The sequence below is a fragment of the Lathamus discolor genome, chromosome 3 (assembly GCF_037157495.1).
Source record: "Lathamus discolor isolate bLatDis1 chromosome 3, bLatDis1.hap1, whole genome shotgun sequence".
Classification (NCBI taxonomy): domain Eukaryota; kingdom Metazoa; phylum Chordata; class Aves; order Psittaciformes; family Psittacidae; genus Lathamus; species Lathamus discolor.
The window spans coordinates 40,247,828-40,268,226 of NC_088886.1; the positions used below are offsets into that span (position 1 = coordinate 40,247,828).

At 44.5% G+C, this 20,399-nt stretch overlaps 1 protein-coding gene across 9 annotated transcripts in view; it reads right to left on the reverse strand.

Moving 5' to 3' along the window:
* The window catches only part of LOC136012048 (uncharacterized), a 97,854-nt gene that overhangs the window by 31,780 nt on the left and 45,675 nt on the right, over positions 1 to 20,399 (reverse strand). For 3 of the 9 annotated variants that reach the window (XM_065674790.1, XM_065674788.1, XM_065674791.1), the window contains exons 3-4: positions 17,477 to 17,599; positions 5,568 to 5,743 (exon numbers count right to left, since the gene is read on the reverse strand). In XM_065674790.1, coding sequence (XP_065530862.1) covers positions 5,568 to 5,743; positions 17,477 to 17,527 — 227 coding nt within the window. In that variant the 5' untranslated portion in view covers positions 17,528 to 17,599. Of the gene's footprint in view, positions 1 to 940; positions 2,592 to 3,139; positions 5,744 to 14,262; positions 14,379 to 15,820; positions 15,916 to 16,907; positions 17,027 to 17,476; positions 17,600 to 20,399 lie in introns of those variants that run through there. The other 6 variants (XR_010611556.1, XR_010611555.1, XR_010611554.1 and 3 more) reach the window with 6 other exon arrangements.

The window sequence follows — 20,399 nt, forward strand, 5'->3', positions numbered from 1 at the left end:
TCACTTCTGAGATTTCTCAAAAAAAAAAAAAAAAAAAAGGCTTTTAATTTGTGTCATGATATGAAAAACAACCTAAAAATGATCTCTGACGCACAGACAGACACACAGACAGGCAAACAGGAGTGCTTGCGAACCTGGACACTGTGGTTTTCCCTTCTGTGTGATTTCTCTGACATTAAGGGTTATAGGTGATTCCACACTGCAGCTTTTTCTTTCAGGCATTGTAAATTTGAGTATTACCACTATCAAACTAATAAACTTTGTGATAACGAATAAGAAACTAAGACACTTATTTAAATGAACTGGCAAGTGTTACAGCCACAAGATGGTCACATAATCCTAACTTTCACACAAAACTAGACAAAGAACATCCAACAAAATTAAAGAAACTTTACATTCTTCTTTCATATGTGCAATTTCAACTACAGAAGTAAATAACTGTTTTATACTAAGAATGGAAGCACAGGGCAGCTTTGCTAGATAAAATTTCTATTTTAGGAGAGATTTTAATTTAATAAACTGGACTTGTTTTCTGAAAAACAACTTGTAATTGAGAACAGAACAATGCCACTAGGCTGTAAATTCATTAAAGCAACAGCTTTTTTAAATTGCAAAATGTAGCACAAAGAGGCCCTGGTTTGTCCTCTTAGGAATGTAATACCAATAAATAACAACGCAGTGAGTTCCCAATCCCAAATTCTTTACTGTTGCTCCAGACACTACAAAAGTTATGCAGAGTTTGCATTGCACAGGATTCCTTTCCTGCACGTAACTGTGAATGTGCACAAGTATTTCAAGACTTTGGACAGCAATCATCACGCAGGCCCAAATATGATGGCAGTTCTGGTCAGATACATGCATAGAGATGCACATGAATTGGCAAACATATGCTGAAATTGGCTCATTTTAATTAAGCAAAACATGAAAACTGACAAACATATTTGACAAAGTAATTTTATTGCAATGCAAGAGCATTTACTGCTAACCCCCAGTACAGCTGCACTGGGGAGCTGCACTTTGGCTGCTGCAGATCAACCGAGAAGAGTTGCACACTGTGCCCTGCACCAGAAGCACTCCATGAGAGCTGAGCTCCACTTTCCACTGGGCACTGAACCCCAACTGGCAAAACCCCTTTTTCCCTTGTGGATTCATTCCCCATGGATGCAGTGCTGTGGGACATGGGACCATCCACCTGACCCTCCCCACCGCTCCTCCAGAAGTCTCCCACCTCCCCTGTGTCTGCTGCTATGAGGTCCACATCCTCCTGGCAAGGCAAGCCTTATCCTACTCAGCCCAATCACTGCTTTGGACCCACTCTCCCCATTGTGGTGGTCCACTCCCGCCAGGGAGTTAAAACTGTGTTTAAAATACATAAATACCAGAAAAACTCCGTACCCCATTTAAAGATTAAGCTCAGGCTCCTGTGCATGATTCTGCTCACAAGAGCTTTTGCAAGAATTAACAAAAATTAAAGAAGTTGCAGAATGTCCTCACAAGCTAGTAAAGAAAAGGAAAGCAGCTACTGCCTCACTACAATGCCTCTGGATTAGGCTGAGTGACGCCAAGCTCTGGATGAGGCCAAACGAAGCCCAGCTCTAGGGGCTGTCAGAGCTGTTTGCCTCATTGATGGCTCACACAAAAGCTCTTCTAAAGCTTTATCCCAAAGGAATGCAGCATCCAGCAAGGACTGATAGTGATCGCAGTGATGAAGTCCGGCAGGCTTGTGCTCCCAGGGAACAATGGGCTTTAACTGAATGCTGGGAAAAAGTGCCTCACCAGCACAGCAAGGGCAGAGCCCAGCAAGGTGATTGATACTGTTGGCTGAGAGACAGAAAATGAAAAGAGCAGACTCAAGGTTGGAAGAAATCTCTTCAGTAGCAACACGTTATTGACCAAGAATTAAACTACTCATTTCACCATGTTTTCTTACGGGATGCTGCTGAGGGACCTCTGAAGCATGAGGAGCATTGACACCTCTCCTCTGAAGCTCCATGAGGCTTTCTGTGTGCTCCAGATGATTAATGCTGGCTAGCATTTATGTGGCTAAGTGCTGAGCAAAAGTTACTTGCTGTCACCCAAACTTGTTGTTGCTGCTCTTCCTGGGTGTGGAGTCATCAAGGTGTCTTATCAGCCATACTGGGCAAAGTAGTCATCTGCCACACACCTCATCAAATCTGGAAAACCAGCATTTTTTCATTACTGTTGCTCCAGATCTGGGTTGAAGATAAAACTCATTGGTTTTCAGTGCATGTTATGCTTGCTAGGCATATTTGCTGGTTTTGGAGTAGTTGTCAGAGGCAAAATGACTGGAAAAACTCAAGGATATCCTCTGAAGCCACGGACAAAATAAAAGCAAATCAAGATAAAGTATAGCAGTGCACTGCTCCTTCCTTCTCCTGCCTATGGCCTCAGACTATGGAGAGCTGTGGATTATTTCTAGAGCTTCCACAAAAAGTAACTTTTGCAAGCTGTCGTTATTGGACAAAGATCTGCACCTCTACTGGGAAAATGCTGCGCAAATCAAGATGATGAAAGTGACTCCTCTGTATGGAGCTCTTCTGGAGAACACAGACAGCCTCAGGCTTCAGAAGCTGTTGAAGACACAGGGACACAATTTGTCTGAGTTTTATCCAGCCCAACAGTGTGTCCAATAGCTGTCATTATCAGCTCCTCAGGGGAAGGCAACTGAAGTATTTGGGGCTGACTGTATCATTTGAACCACATTCTTGCAGGCTTTTTCAAAGACTGCCAGTAAAGGCATCAGACCTCAAAATCCTTTCCAATCGTATGGAAAGTATTTGCTATTCCAAACATTTTGCAGACCATAAAGGAACAGAAACGATAATTACACACAGTTCTCAAATAGATTGTTTGGTAAAAGAGCTTGACATTAATCAGTAGGTCAATGGATTACCTCTGAAGCCTTTCACGAGGCTTAGCTACACCTGCTGACTTCCATTTCTCAGCCTCAGTGCTGACTTACAAAGATTCACACTGCAGTTAGCTGAGTGGTACAGGCTTCACATTCTTCTAGAACTCTTGAGCAGAAAAAACCTAGGTTTTGGAGGTTTGTTATTCAGCTTACTGATTCTCTGCTCCTTGGCTGACAGCTGAAGTGGAGATGGATCCTCCTTCTTACCTGATGAAGTGTGCTCCTCCTGAGAGAAGGTCCTCTCTGGATGTCTCCATAGCAGGCACAGCCACTGGGATCCATGGCATTTCAGAGCTGAGCCTCCCCCAGCACTCCTTCTGCACTGCAGCCATCATCTGGGCTGCTCAGTGGTGCACACAGCTAAACTGCTCCCTGCACATGTGCTGGCTGAAGCAATCAGCATCAGCCCAAAGATAGTTTCTGGGAAACCCCATCTGAGACATTTAAGGAAAAGACTTAATTAGATAGCTTTCATAGACACAAAAATAATGCTACAGATACCAACATATGGGTGACTCATCTTGCCCCATGCAGTAGTCACAGTAAGACATGCTGCTGCTCTACAAAACCTACCAGAAACAAAACTGTGCACTTTGCATGGCTGGGAAGATGCTTGGGTGCCAACATAGATGGCGGATGAACTAGAACTGCTCAACTCCATAAAGAGGCTGCAGGTGAGAGAGTCTGAGGCAGAATGAGATATTTTCAGGGTGCTTTTGTCAATAGGCATGTTCCAAGGAAAGGGACCTGGTGCTCCTAGGCTGAGGGAGTGCTGAAGATACTTGTCTATCAGTATTAGGAGGGCAGCTCAAGGAATGCCCACTAAACCTGGTCCTTCCCTTTTGTCACTGACATTGGGCTTGCCACACAGTGCTGCAGCCAACTTCCCTTCTCCCCTTGCTGGGGAGAGCACAGCTGCTGGGCTGTGGCAGGGAACACAGGCAAAATGACATTTGCAGGCTGCACAGTACCTTTTGCAGTTGCAGGAAGAATCACCAGCCTTCTCCCATGGTGAGTGGGATGGGAAAACCCTAGCTGAGGTAGGTTTGTGTGAGATGGAGTGTCCCCCAAGTGACAGTAACACACAGTGCAGCACGCTTGCCAGCTGTAAGTAGTGCCCTGACACATATGACTACAAGCTGTGGGAAGAAGAAACCACCCAGGCATGCACTGCACACTGCTCACTGTCATTCACAGTGAGTAGTGTGCACATCCACGTTATCCTCCACTCGTAACATTCCACAGAAATACATGTTCTTTAAGAAACAAGAAAAAGTATGCTAATTCTAATTATTTCTAATATTACAGCTGTCCATCACACGCACACATCCAGAGTTTTCTCTACTGAAGTGCAAACATAACATCTTTTAATCAGTCCTTTCTGTATGGTTAAAAAGGTTAAAAACTTGCTGTTTGATGTACTGTGCTCTCATTCCTTCATGCCCACTTTGATTTCTCGATGTAAGTCAAGGTGCACTCCCACTGCATTTATCTCGTACATGTGTTCGGATGATATATTTCATAACGTGCACATGGAGATCTACTTTGAGTAAATATGAAATTTTATAATTACAAGAAACGGAGACCAAACCGTTTCAGTATTCAGAGACTACAAACACGTTATTTGTTCCCATTAACAGCAGTCTAAAACTTTAAAATACACTGTCTAATGTTTGCAATGCTTATATAACATATATTCAGCATCTATTAAAGACACATTGCCCTTTAAAATAACTTCTGGTTACTGTATGTATTAGCAAACTGCATTAAATCACATAATTTGAAAAATGTTGGGACTAAAATAATGTCTGTATCAGCACTGTTACAAGAGCATGGCATCTGGATACTAGATATCAGCTTGTATTCCTCCCTCCCACAAAACATCATTTTGTACGTTACTTAGCGGTTCGGGGCTGCAAAGTAGCCCAAGCTAGAGGAGGTCCAGTGGCATCTGCCCTGGGTGCACCAAGGCAAGCAAGCACCTCAGGGTAACCCAGGGGCTGGGATGGCTTTGGCCAGCAGGACAGGAGCCTGTTTTTAGTAGGGGCAGACCTCTCCCTCTGACAGCAACCCTGAACTGGCACCATCTGGCAAACATGTGCTCCCTGTATAAGCATGGATATCTTTAATGAATGAAACGTTGATTTCTTCTGCTGGCGAGGATGCCAGGAGTTCTATTTAATATCAGTTAATGAGATTAACTGATATTAGAGAAGCAGCTAAAATAATGAATGATTTTAGCTGCTTCCTTATGGAAGGAGCACAAAGGAACAAGCTGACTGAAGACGGAGGGCTCCTGTAGGAAGAGCAGCAGCAGACCCCCTGGAATTACTGCTGACCAGAGAACCTGGCTCAGAGTGGAAAGAGAGAGTATTAATTAGGATTAAAGGGAAGTAACTGGCTTAGTATAGTATGACAGCTGTGCCAAATAGAATGTCACATTTTCTAGCTGCAATCCCTACTGTCAGATCTCTGTGTTATATTTTGGGTACTGGCCAAATCATGCTGGCTGCAGGATATTCTCTGTTACTTTAAGTCACTGGAGAGGAGCAGAATTGTCTATATTTAGGCCACCACGTCCCTTGTATTAATCTTTACTCCCTCTTTGTTTTAGTATTCTGCTTTCTAATTTTACCTTGCATATTCTGCAGCAGGTCTGGACACCTGAAGAAGGCAGGTCATCCATTCTCCAGAAAAATCAATGGCCATGCCTGTGGTTTGTTTTATATCTACTTCTTTCTTCCTTTCTTCATGTATGAGTTTTCTTATAATGCAGACTAGAAAATATACTCCAACAACAAAACAGCAGACCTGAAATGAAAAGCAAAGGATAAATCACAGTAGTAGAAAAGAACAAAAGGGGTAATATATTTAGTGCAATTTTGCCTAGAATTTCAGTTGCATCTATGCTTCTTTAAGATTACCAAGGTACATTTGAAAAAGAAAGTAAAGGATTTGTGAATGACAGACACAAATTATAACAGCACAGTTGCCAGAGAGAGACGAGCAATACTTGCTGCATACCTTCATTCTCCATCAGTCAGGCTCTCTGCCATACTTACAGTCAATGGTACCATATTCAGCCAGGAAAATGGCTCACTCAATAAAAAGGTCGGTAAAACTTGGCAGCACATAAATAAGACGGTCATATACTTCTCTGTGTTATTTCTGAACATGTGACCTTTACATGACTTGAAACATGGGCTAATGGGAAAACTGTAATTTTCCATTAATATGACCTTCAGGAGTGTTTGCATTATTCATGAATCTGAACAAAAGTCCACAGGACCCCCTCCAGGTACTTTTCTTCTGAAGGGACTAAGCCTGGCTGGCTGCGTCCTCCCTGAAATGCTGGAACAGCTCAGGCGCTGCAAGGCACAGGGTGCTTTGCTCTTGCTCTGCATGTTGCTGCTGAAGCACTTGTGCTCCACGCCTGACCACTCACCCTGCTTCAGTCCTCCAGGTCTCCTCAGAAGGAACCTGATCTGGGCAAAACATTTTACACTTCCTCCAGCTCTCCTGGCTTGTGAACTCAAACACAGCAGCAACATACATGCCACTCTCCCCTGCCATCTTTGGGAGAGCAGGCAACTCTAGGAAAACTCCCTTCAGTTTGTCCAGATCCCTTTCTGCTTTCCCCAGCAGCAGGGAGAGCACAAAAAAGAGGTGAATTCAGAGGAAGAACGCTCTGAGAGCAGTCCTGAAGCCATCTCCCCTTGCAGACAGCATGTGGATCTGTGCTGTTCCCCCACCTTCCCTGGCACTGTCCCAGGATGTTCCTCAAACAGTGTCTTGTGGGCAGGTTTGCACTGAAGACCTAGAACAGGCAGCTGCTGCTCCCAGGGAGCTGCCTGCCGTACACGTATATCCAGTATGGAATGCTATTTTGTACACTATCTTTCTTCACCATTTCTTATTTTCCCAGCTGTTGCTGCTGGATCACACTGCAGGGACAGAAAGCCAGCAGAGGACTGCAGAGGGGAAAATGCCCTTGCCAACTGTGATCAGTAGTCTCAGAGCCCTTTTCCTGGGGAATGCTTCTGCAGGATGTGCTTTGGAACAAACTTTGTGTGGTTTCAAGCAATACAGATCAAAGTGATATTCTCCTCTAAGAAGAAAAACACTAACCAGCAGTGATGGTTTTCTCAAAGTAGGAAAGGTACAAAGAGGAGCATAGGTGAAAAGAAAGGAAGAAATACCTTTGGAAAAAAGCTCCAGGGCTGCTGGCAATATGAAATGTGCAACCCTGAACCTGGTCAGTGCACAAGCAAACTGTACTCTGGAAAGGCAAAATACGAGAGAGAATATGCTAAGAAGCATCTCTGAGCAGTAGTGGAGCCTGCTCCTACCAGGAACTGCCAGCAGCACAGGCAGGTAACTTGTCTGCTCATCCACCCCAATAGACAAGTTAGACAAGGAAAAAAACCCCACAACAGCACATTTTCCCAGGAGCGAGGAGCAGCAGTGTAGAAAACTTAGGACCGTAGCACAGACAGTTTCTCTTTCCTGAGTGTTTTTAACTTCTGCCAGATTTGCTGGAGGTTGGTGCTCACATTGCAACAGCAATAACAGGTCAAAGCACGCTCCTTGCTTGAGATAACTGAACTCAACCCTTTACAAAAGTTTCCCTGTGTCAAATCCAGCAGTGTGCTGTGGGTGTATGACCTTCCCTCCTAGTGCTGAAGGGACATGGGTCCTCCCTGCCCAGCCATGTCTACAGATAGATTTAGATCAACCTCTGTCATCTGCCTGCACAAGTCATGCATTCCTGCTGAGGATTTATTTTAGACACCTGGCACTCCCTCCAGAGAGAAGTGAATTACTGCATGGGGCACGCACAGTGGGACAGCAGTACCGGACACCGAGATGCCTGTATCCTTTCCAGCTGCCTCGCTCCCTGAGCTGAAATCAAGAGCCTTGACTTGACTCTGGGCTGAGCAGATCACCATAGGAGACGTGCAGAACGACTCCAGTGCTGAACAGTACCAGACAAAACAAGGCAATGAGAAGGGGTAGTGACATGCAGGACAGAAGAGGGATAGTATGGGCAGGGTGGGGAGAGAAATTATTTCAGAGCTGGAGCTAATTTTGTAGAATCTGGCTGTTAAACAAAGAACCACAGTGTTTTTAAAATTCTGCTTATTGAATTAAGTCACTCTCCTGCCAGCTGGATTACTTCAGCTGGCTGAACAATCTGACACCTCTTTTTAGAAAAGAATTTACTAACATGACCAACTCAGTGTGACGGCATACCTAACCATCCCCTTCGCTGCGCTCTCGGGGAAAAGCAGGAACTACAGCTGAAAACAAAGCCCTTTTATGGGAAACTTCCATACAATTCAGAAAAGACTTGAAATAGAAATTAAAAGAAAACTCAAAGCAGTTCTATTTTGAAGCCTAATAGAATCAGCGATTGGTACTTACATTCTAGCAGTTTTTATGGATTTGTAAAATGTACAAAACATATATTCTTTGCATTAAAATTTAAAAAGAAGAAATAATTTTATTATTACATACTAACAGATGCTTTTGGAGCACGAGATTTCACCTTGGCTTCTGAGAAAGTTGTTTATAGGAACACTCAAAATCAGGCTCTGCAGTCAGGTAAACAGCCTCCCTTCACCCTCTGTGTTAGTGAGTATTGCACAGCCACCGTGGCTTGATGTTCCTGTTGCTATCTGCTCCTGCTGCAGCAGCACTCTTAGAGCTAAACTGAGCTCCACGATCAGTTCTTTATGGTGCTGGGTATGATTTTTGTACCCTCAGAGGCAGTTCCTGACCCAAACAAGTCTGCTGAGGAGAAGGGAAGTTTGCCTGTGTTTTATATAAGGGAGGTGATGCAGAAAGATTATCCACGTCACCAAAGCAACATTGCTGGAAAGGTTTTTTTAGGATTTCAAAGCAGTGGCTTCACCCGAAGATACACATCTGCTAAAAGGAAGTAGATAGCTACTAAACTTCACCTTTATTAACTTCTTTACTGTTACAATTTAATTACTGTGCAGTCTGAATACCTGATATAAGCCATTCTCTCCCGAAACTCCCCTACAGACATGCTTCAGCTCTCCTTAGAGAATCACAGAATCACAGAATCCCAAGGGTTGGAAGGGACCTCAAAAGATCATCTAGTCCAACCCCCCTGCAAGAGCAGGGTAACCTACAGTACATCACACATGAACTTGTCCAGGCGGGCCTTGAATAACTCCAGTGTAGGAGACTCCACAATCCCCCTGGGCAACCTGTTCCAGTGCTCTGTCACTCTTACAGTAAAGTTCTTCCTGATGTTAACGTGGAACTTCCTATGCTCCAGTTTACACCCATTGCCCCTTGTCCTATCACTGGATATCACTGAAAAAAGCCTAGCTCCATCATCCTGATGAGGATGACACTGATGACGTCACCCCTCAGTCTCCTCCAAGCTAAAGAGACCCAGCTCCCTCAGCCTCTCCTCATAAGGGAGATGTTCCACTCCCTTAATCATCTTTGTGGCTCTGCGCTGGACTCCTTCAAGCAATTCCCTGTCCTTCTTGAACAGAGGGGCCCAGAACTGGACGCAATATTCCAGATGCGGCCTCACCAAGGCTGAGTAGAGGGGGAGGAGAACCTCTCTTGACCTACTAACCACTCCCTTTCTAATGCACCCTAAGATGCCATTTGCCTTCTTGGCCACAAGAGCACATTGCTGGCTCATGGTCATCCTCCTATCCACCAGGACCCCCAGGTCCCTTTCCCCTTCGCTACTTTCCAGCAGGTCAACCCCCAGCCTGTACTGGTACATGGGGTTGTTCTTCCCCAGTTGTGACAGTGAGACAAACGCAAGCACAGAGAGTTTTGGAAAGTTATGGGCACCCTCTGGCTCCTTCTGTGATACCTCTGAGACATCACAACTTCTTCTTTACATCCAGCAGAGGTAAAGCAGAGCTTTCTGAGGCCCTTTTCACTGCTCAGAAATACAGTCCTGTCTTCTCACCCACTGATTTCTTGCTCAGAAACAAAAGCAAGCGTTTTATCTCCAGCTGCTACTTTGAGTGTTAAAACATGAGGATGTCACAGAACAGTATTTGCTACAACACCGCTAGAAAGAGCTGGAACCCTTTGGGACATATCCCAGTGGCACTTTCTGGAATGCCCTCTGTCCCTCTGTGCAAGACGCTGTGGTTCTGGAGAGTTCTTCAGTGGCTTTTTTCTGTATCTCAGACTCATTGATGGAAATCATCAGCCTCATTACATCAAACCATTAACATTTCTCTCTGCCCACAAACAGATGATCATAGCCTTGGGCCACAAGTTACACCAATCACTGGTTCTTAAACTAACTATTCAATTGGCATAAAAAATAGCACAGACATATTTAGATCATGTCATGATTTTAGCTTAGTTATTCTCAGCGAGCATAACATAATATTCTGGAGACAGCTCTGTATTAACTCAGGGCAAGATTTGATGGGGATTTTAAAGCAGCTTAGTGAAATCAATTTACAAAACATGTCTTCAGTTAAACCAGTTCAACTTTGCACAGTTCGTTAAATACCAATCATTTTTATGGCTAATGTTCATCTGAAAATGGGCCTGGTGCAATCCAGCATGCTTTACTTACTCCTTTTCTTTCTGACACTTGCTCAAAGTGCAAGCTGGAAGAGATATTGTCCTTAACTTCCTTTTGCTCCTGGAAAGCTGGATCTCTGAATTCCCCCCCAACACCACTTCTCTCACTCACCTTGGGCCCAGATGAAAGCAGAGCTGAGAACAGAGTCCTCCCAGACTGGAGGACTGGCCCAAGGACCTGCAGAATCCATAATGCACCCAAGAGAGCAGAGGGGCTTTGGGGACCCCACAGCTTCATGTTTTCTGTGCTGCCAGCCCATTGTGACAACAGCCATCACCCTCCTCCTGGGGATGGGACCCTTGCCAGGAACTTTTCTCCAGGGCCAATGGCACCTTCCCCCCATTTCCTCCATGCTGAGGATGAGCTGCATGTTTCAGCAGCATGCAGCATCAGGACAGCAGCTGTAGCACCAGCTGCTTGTTCAAAGGCCACTCACTGGCTTCAACATGTTACAGACCAGGCACTGTGTGAAGACACCGGTTCCTGTGGGGGACCTGCAGAGTGTGTAACAGCCACATTTGGTCACTACTTCAGGAGAAGATGAAGACATCTCACTAGTGCTGCAGCTTTAATGAAAAGGAAACCCAGGTACAGAGCCAGTAAGACCAAGGGGCCCTTGCACGGTGCGCATGTGCAACCAAAGGCTACACTGGCTCTATGGCAAACGTTGGAGTGCTGGGGAGTTTAGCTGCAAAGCACCTTAATATCATCCTGCTGCACTGGGAAAACTGGAGGCTTTGAACACATCAGTTCATTACCTATTGTAACTTGCTGGTCACAGGGTACACTACAGTGAGCTGTGCACTTTCTTCATTACTGTAATTTGAACATATCTGCTTTTTCACTTAACACAGACAACTGTTGTTTCAGTGTCCCCTCAGGACATTATGTTCTCCAGAGAAAGGCCTGGGGACAAAGAGCATCTTTTGAAGGCTTTCATTACGTCTGTGCCATATTTCTCACATCTGATAAGCCTATCTGTGAAATTCCAAAAGAGAGATGGTTATCTCCTCTTACACAAATAACTTATGCTAACGTTACTTTGATACAAACCTTCTGTGATACATTTCTGTAAGCAAAGAACTCCTTAAGTGCTACCCTTGAGGAAATACTAGCATAATGTTTCACATCTGTCCCATTTTGACTCTGATGAAGACTTTTTTGTACCAGCTTTGCCCTTATATCATTACAGTGGGTTTTTACTTTCAGAAAGCAGTTATAATTCTATTTACTAGTTACTGCAGTTACCACCTTGAATGCATTTCTCTTTGGAATCAGCAAAACACCAAGGATATTTTACATGAAAGAAACATTTATGTGATTTTGTCAAACAGTACAAAAGACGTTTTGTGGATTTTTGCATTTGCTTAAGCCCTGTATATTTATATTTCTTGATAATACTCCAGAGTATGTGAGAAATTAACAGCTGTGCCTTGGAAACTGTACTAAGCCTTTGCAGGCCAGACCCAGGTCAAGGCCCATAGCCTTAGGCTGTCAGTCAGCGCCACACTGACCCTTTACTGAACCATATTTCCACTGCCACAGAACATTAATTCTGATTTATCCATAAGAATGAACTATTTTGCAACAACAGAACAGACCGAAATTGGTGATCTTGGACTGGCAGGCTCTACCTAGGCAAGAGTCACGACCTATTAAGAGTCTTGCATGCATGAATGCAAGTGGCACTGCTCTTCCTACATATGAAAGGCCTGTGATGGAGGCTGTGACCCAAGAGACTGGCTCGGTCTACAGTGTCTGCAGTCAGTAACAAAAAGGCTCATGCAACAGCAAAACCCATCTGCTGCACAATGGACTTCCCAGCAGAGCTGGGACGCACCTTCAGCCCCTCAGATGCTTTGCTGCACAGAAAGAGCCAATGTGGCATGGAGGGGACCAGAGCAGATGGTCTCTACAGGCCTATGCCCTGGGCAGCTTTCCCTCTGGGGCTCACAGCAGGCTTGTGTAACTGAACCCAGGGTGTGAGGAGATCACCGCTGCACCCACAGCTACTGACCTCACACAGCCTGAGGCAGGACACTCACTGCACGCTGTGCTGGTGGCTGCACCAGGATGGCCTTTGCAGAGCAGCATAATATAGAGCAGAACCCACAACAGGTTTCTTTGTCTACTGCATTTGCTATACTTGGTTCATTGGCTGCTGTGGTCTTTAACCCTTTTTTTGGTTTTTTTTTTTGTAACATGCAGATGGAATTTCATGTTAAAGGGCGAAAGATTAAAAAAAATAATAATTCTAAGTCTTTGTCAGAAAATATCTATACTTCTCTACGAAACACGTATTAGACCAGTCTAGGCTAAGCTTATCATAAGTCTTAGATCTCTGCGTGTTGCTCATTCCAATGCTGAATCTAGGGCTAACCACAGTAGAGAGAGAAATAGCTGAGGACACAAAACGCAAGAAGAATTTTAAGTATTCACCACTAAAATACGGTATATATTAAAAATGCTGTCAGTGTTTACTGCTAAAGTCAAGAGCACCCCTGAATTTAGGCTTTGTTCTGTTTCACGCTAAGCGCCACAGTAAATATTGAATTACAAGAATTTAGTTTGAAAGTTCAGAAATATTTAAAGTCCCTCAAAAAGAGCTCAAAAATTACGCCTTAAACCAAATGGCCTTTCACAACATTCAGAATGCATTAAGGTTATTATTGAAAATCATGGAGTTAGCACAACTGCAAATCCTACTGCACAGAGTACCGTGCTTTAAGAAGTGGTTTATTAAAGAATAAATGCATTAAGAAACCTAGGTCAGGGGTTTGATGTGGAGCCACCTCTGGCTATTCTCACCTCTGTGGGCCAAGCCCAGCACGGACCAAGCTTTAACAAACAGGAGCCACAGCTTCTCTGGCTTCTGGCAGGACTTTACCACTAAAAAAACCACACAGGGCTCAGACTTGCCCAGAGAGAATTTGTGCGGTGACAACCAGCAGGACTAGAAACTGCTCCAGCTGGGGGGATGGATGATGTGCTTCAGAAGCACTTCCCAAACCCTTGTTTATAGCCCAGCTGCAATCACAGCCCCCATAAAACCTGGTCAGGCAAAACATTTTTAGTTCAGCAGTTCATGCGGTACTATTGGCATCAGTTCTGCTCATTAACACTCCCAGTTGTCCTTTACTTCCAGGTGGGCCACAGAGAGGATGCACTACCATAGGTGGGATGCAGGCACTACCGTGGGTGGCATGTGGGGACCATGGCTGGCTCCGCTCTCTGGGACCCTGTGGGGCCATGCACAGCCCTTCAGGACAGGTCAGTCCGTGCCAGGTGAATAGCCTTCCACACAAGGGTACTCACAAATTGACCTTGTCTCCCGTTTAGCTTATTTGTAAAACAGAAGAAAAGTCTGAAATGCTGGAGGAGCAGGAAAAAGGAACAAGTTTTGGGTCCGTCCCCCCCCCCCCCCCGCCTTGTTTAAGAAGTATTTAAGGCATGTTAATTTTTCCTTGAATTGCTAGAGGGTCTCTTGGGGCATATGAGAATATTACTTTTCCCATTGCTTCCTCAGTAATTATACAGACTTTCATGACCAGAATTTCTCATCTAGGATACTAAACAGCAAAACCCCACACTTTCCTGCAGTAGTCAAAGCTGCTCTTTATTTATCAAAGCAATATCCCTCCGAATCAAACAGGCCAACTCCTTCCTCCCTGGCCTGCAAAGCTCACGTGACAGCGGCAAATGCTTTGGAGCAGTGGCTCAGCCACCCGCACCACTGATCACTCCTGGCAAAGCCAGCCACGGAGGGTTGGAAAGGGAATCCTCCAGAAATGCTGTCCATCAGAAAGATGAGTAAATCCACCTCATAGGTTTGCAAAAGCCCTGAAAAATACAAGTGCAGGCAACAACTGAAAAGGGAAGATACGAAACACATTAAACTTTTCGATGTGAGCAATGAAATAAAATTATTCCAACGAGGAACACCTGCATTTAAAAAAACTGGTACATATACAATCAGTCAGAAAGGCTACTCTCTCTTCCAGAACACACTGCTTCTGACAAGACCTTAACTTGTTGGCTGGTGTCACCACTAACACCTGGGATAGCAAACAGCAGCCAATCCTTACACAGTTTTTGTGCTAATGACTGAACCAAGATCACTGGAGTCCCTGGCAAGCTTCCCATTTAATTCAATTAACTCTAACCAGGCCTGTGGTGATTGCACCAGTCAGCATAAGAGAGCCAGAAACTGGATCCCTGGATTCAGATGGTAAACCCCAAGAAAGTCTTCACTGTAACTTTCTAGTACAGTTACCAGCAGCCTAACGTGTTGTTACTGAGCAATCCAGCATCCAGAGAGGTTTTTATAAAACAATGTGGAAAACCATTATTTTCTTCTCCGAAAACGGTCAACATTTTTCTGAGAGAAAAATGGAAGCAACCTATTTCATCGTTTGGTGGTGGGGTTTTTTGTGTGTGTCAGTGTATTCTAAAACGTTCTGTTACATGTCAGTTAAGTGTTACACTGCATCTCCTTGTAGGCTGTGTTAGAGCTGCAGAGCCTCCAGGAAGATCATGTTTCCCCTAATGCAATGCAGATGTCTTGATGCCAATCTGCGCAACACACCCTGGGAGCTGCTGACCTCTCCCTGGGGACCCTGACACTTGAAGAGATTTAAGTTCGTGAGGTATTAGCTAAAAAATGCAGCTTAACAGGGAAAAGACTTCAAGTGGAAATCGACTTTGAAGCCAGTTCCACAAACTGAATGCTATTGAGTCTGGGAATGTCAAAATGTTTCAATTAAATAAAAAAAGACATTCCTGACTTGTTTGGAGTTTTATTCTCACAAAAAAATAAAAAAAAAAAAAAATTAAAAATTCCTTGGTTTTGAGATGAAACCAAATAGAATCTATGTAAATGCCTCATCAGACAGACACGCAATTCCATTCATCTCTAACTTCATATAATGATAATTTCCTTAGAACACAAGGTAATTTCTTCAGAACACAAACCACAGAAAATTTAAAGTGTCCAATATAGCTACAGAACCAAGGGGGTATAACACCAAGTCCCTCCTTCCCCAAACTCGCAAAACTTCCAACTCTGCTAACACTATTACCTGCTTTCTGCAAACTGTGAAGAGGAGGAAGAAACTGGACACTGAGGGTAGTGTTTGCACAGATGCAGCTCTCCAGCATATTTGGGTAGCAGGCCAGAACCAGAACTTGAGGCCAAATCCGAGGAATATATGAATATGATTGCTTTAGTGCAGACTTTTGTGAAACTTGGCAAGACCTGACAGAAAGCTCTTAAGGCTGCTCACCTGGTGGGGTAACTTGACTGGTGGGACGTTCTTCACTGTGGTGTGAGTGGAGGACGCTTTGTGCTGCACAAGAACTCCTGTTACAATAGGCTGACCTAAACCCAAGAACGGAAATTAGCAGCCAGGGCCAGCAATGAAGTGTGATCCCACCAGGTCACTTCCAACAAGCAGCATGTTTAGCAAGCCACGGCTGTGGGGCACAGCATACCACTGCTCAGCAGACAGAAATTCCTGCCCTTGGCCAGGCTCATCAGGCTACGCTCTGCAGCTGCTTAGGGGCTGAACTCAGCAGCTGCTTTTGGCTGCTCCCTGCCCCTAGCAGCAGCACTACAAGCAGAGGCCGTGCAGCAGCACAGCTCCATGCTGTCAGCTCCTCTCACAGAAATCCTGACATACAGCATCCTTGTAATACTTAAATGAAACATGGTGACATTTCTTGTGAAAGCACTGACCATTTGTTGACAACTGTCAGTTCAAGCTTAGGGAAACGTGAGGAAGGGTTTCAGTTTAGTACCCTGGAATTCTGATGAATATGAAAAGTAAATTAACCAGGGAAAATTAAGCTGCAATAACAAATCAGTGTATCCCCTCAGCTGACACAATTTCCAGGTCTGTGTGATAGTTTAAAAAAATAAAAAAAAAAAAAAAAAAAAAGAATTAATACTTCCCAAATATTTGCCTTTTACTTTTGAACATTCTTCCACTGTAAGCCCTAATGGGCTGCTACATATTTGCCCACTCACATTATTTAGTTAAGAAGCTCTGAAATGGAGATTTGCATAGATGTTTCCTCAGTGGTGCTTTTGCAGTGTTATGTCTGAGATAGCTGGTAAAAACCCTAGAAGTCTGTATACTGCCAGCATAAATAGTGTATTTAAGGATGGGGGATTATCCATTCCTTGACAGGGCTCTGCTACATACCACAAGCTGTCATACAAAGTCTGCTGTCAGTCTGTAGCAGCAATTTTGTTTGAAATTCAGTCCAGCACAAATAATGCTCAGATAGGCTTTTCTCCTGGAAAACAAAGCCTTCAGACCTTCAAAAGGAGCTCTAAAGACTCATATGTGACCACCATCTTGGACATACCTCAGAAACAGCATGAGTCAGCAGAGATTACTGAAGCTTCAGAAAGCTGTTTTCTTTGTGAAAAGCCTGTTCTGGCATTCCTGTCATCTTCTGGCCTGTGTGTGGATCCTCTAGAATGGCTGAGAGTGTAACAGGGAAGCCAACATCAGTGTTAACATAATGCTGCCTTCCTACCTGCAAATTCATTGGAGAATAACAGCTCTTTGCAAATATAGCTTAACTGCTCTAGGTCAGCAACCAGTCTTTGAAGTTAGGAAACCAATGCTGTGGGTCCAGCTCATTAAATATATGTTTAAATAAACCACTGCATTTCATGGAAGTTTTTCCCATCCCACAGCTCCAACGGACAGAGGCGCCAAGCACCCATGGCAGGGATGCTAGGCACTTGTCTCCCATGCACTCCCATCTAGACATTCATCTTCCAGAAAGGAATAAACCTCTGTACTGCACTTTAACACCTGACCATGCCCAGGTATTTTCTAGATAGCCCCAGTTACCCCATCAGGCATCACTTTAACACTAAAGATCCATAAGGGATAACATAGGGGAGACTAGAGCCATACAAGTACCTGCAAGCAGATGTAACACTGTGAAGCAGTTACAGCTGAAATTTCCACCATCGGTAGTGCTGACTGTTCTCTGTCAGGCCAGGTTCATGTGCTGCTGTGGCCATGCTGCAATCCAGAGCGGGCCTGCATGGAGCAAAGTACATTATGCTCAGAAGAGCACCCGGCTGTGCTGGGACCACACCAGCAGCAGGACAGGGCTGAACCTGCTGCTGCCCTTTGCTCTGACACCTTGTGCCCAGCATATCCAAGGGACACACAGTGGAGACCCACGGGCAGCTGCTGCCCAAGGAACACCTCTGTCCTTTTTGCTGCTCACAGGTATGGGGCCAGAGCATCCCTGCAACATCCCAAAATTTGCAGACACCCTGTTTTAGATTTGTGAGTTAGTGAGCTCTAATGTTAACTGTGTTAAGTAAGCCTTTATCTTTTACCAAATAGGGGGTCTGCCGAGGTGGTATCGTGCCTGAGCAGGGCTGGTCCTGTGTGGGTCATGGTGGGGCAGCAGTGGGATGGCAGTGGAGAAAAAAAGCCAACCAACCAAAAAAACCCCACAAACAAACAAAACACCCTAAAAAAAACCACCCCAAAACACCCCCCCCCAACCCCCCCCCCAACCCAACACCCCTAAGGATATACCTATAACAAACGCAGTGTAAAAACCCCAAGCCTTTTAAAGCATTTCCAAATGCTAGCCTGATACTCCTGCTGGGTGTCAGGTTATAGGAACTAGACAATCCAGTCATAACAGCTGAGGAGCCACATCTAGAACTGCATCACCTGCTTCACAGAAAGAGCTGACAATAGCATGAGCACGAAACTAAAATTAGAGGCTTGAGCACTGCAGTCACTGAAACTGACGACAGTTCAGCAATTCATATCCCTGATTTTTCTTGACTGAAAAAACCATAAAATCAGCTCCCATTCATGCTTCTCCCTGCTCCTCAAGGAAAAGCCCTGGTAAGCTTGGCATGCCTTGCACACAGGGAGCTCAACTGACACTTCTGCCAGGGCTTTTACTATTCCCAACAATTAATGCGTCAGGAACAAAGTTGAAAAGAGATTATGTGTTCACAAATCGGCGTTGTTTTACAAAAATGCCAGGGCATGGGAGCCATCATTAATCATCACCCATGCATGAATACTTACGAGACACAGTAGATTAGAGACGGACAAATAAAAACACATGCAGGATAAGGACAAAAGATAAGGAGAGAGAAGACAGGAGAGAAGTGAGGCTGTCAGATGCTTAATCTCCTCTGCACTGGAGTTGAGGGATGTTACTAGTGCAGAGTTTGCCTCATCGTTTAGAAACCTATTTGTTCATTTACTTGAGCCATTCAGAAATAAGAATTCAAGACTTGGAGAGAAGGACTAGGTGGCTGGATGCATGTCTGTGAGTACATACATTAGGTGCGCACTGGAAGAGCCTCATCAGCTGTCCTGCTGCCAAGGCTAAAATGGGATTCCAACTCCAAGCCCTCCACTCAGCAGGACAGCTAGCTCAGTGCTACATTATTCCTCAAGCAGCAACTTGGTTTATACACTAGCTTTAGAAGTGACTTCCTTTTCTTGTATTAATATTTCTGGGATGCAGTTCTGGTTCATTGGAGCCGAGTGGAAATTCAAGAAAAAAAAATCCGATTTCTGTTGTTCTTGGATAATTTCGTACTATTAATTCTTCATGTGATAACAAAGTTACTATATAGTCTGAAAGACAATGAGAATAGATTTACAATAACATTATTGTCAAAACTACTTCCTTCAAGTGGGTTGTGCTTAGATATAGGCAAATTTCCCATTTTGTTGCTACCACTTGCTCATGCGGTGCCCACGGCTGCAGGGCAAGAGTGCAGCATGGACCAGATTATGGGACGCAATTGTGCGATGTCACTCGGTCCTACGTGCAGGTAAGTCTGAAGTGATGTCAGGCTTCTGCTGTTCCTAGAATACTAGGGAGCTGCTAATATTAACAGCTAAGGAAGTGAAAACATCTCCGGCTAAACACCAAATCAGGGTGTCAGAGTGGAAAAGGCCCAGCCTCTGTGAGCATGCTTTGTAAATAAATCAGATGTTCTTTTAAGGTGTGCAACAAAATTTATTGAAAAGAATGCCAGCCTTTCCATTGACCTCACCAGGGTGTGTCACACATTTTAGGCAGAGAAAAATGCGCCCTATTTAATCATACATTTACTTACAATATGAGGGGGCTGTTTTTTAAGACCCAGAACAAGCGACTGAATATATTGCCATTACAGCTGCAAAGTCATTGCACTGAAACAATTGTTCTGTCCCAGTCTCAGAGAAAATGTGATGAAGACCTGCTGTGAAGTATATGGCAGCACACAGACTCTTGCAGGCTTACAATGCAAGGACTCTGTGCATGCCCTTCTGCCTGTGGTGTGCTCACCTGCAATTTGTCAAGCTCGCTACAGTTTTATTTTTAGCTCTATATAGCATTTGGAGTTTCTGATCCATAAATACATCCCCTCACAGTGGTACATTTCGAAAAGCCACAACGTGCTCCTGCCTCCGCTGGCAACTGAAGCCTCTGATCACTGACAGTGTTGAGCTTCCGAACCAGTCCCTCTTCCGCTCTTTTCATCAGCATCTGGCTTGCTTCTGGTCTGGACAGCAATTTCATTTGCACCTTCTGGTCCAGATGTTGCCTGTGGTGTCTTGCAAGGATCTCCCAGTTCTGCTGTGACCCATGTGGAAGGAAGGAGCATGGTATAAGATGTGTTCTTCACCTCAACTGCCATAAAGACCTAGGCACGGCTGGGCTCCTCTGGTGCTGCTCTGCTTCTATGAGCAGCTATGTAATTAAGTGCAGTCACACAGCTCACTGCAGCTGGTTGGTCTCTCCTCCTCCCTTCTTCCTACACTTGCTGCAGGCATGAAATGTTCCCAGGTTCCCACAGTCATC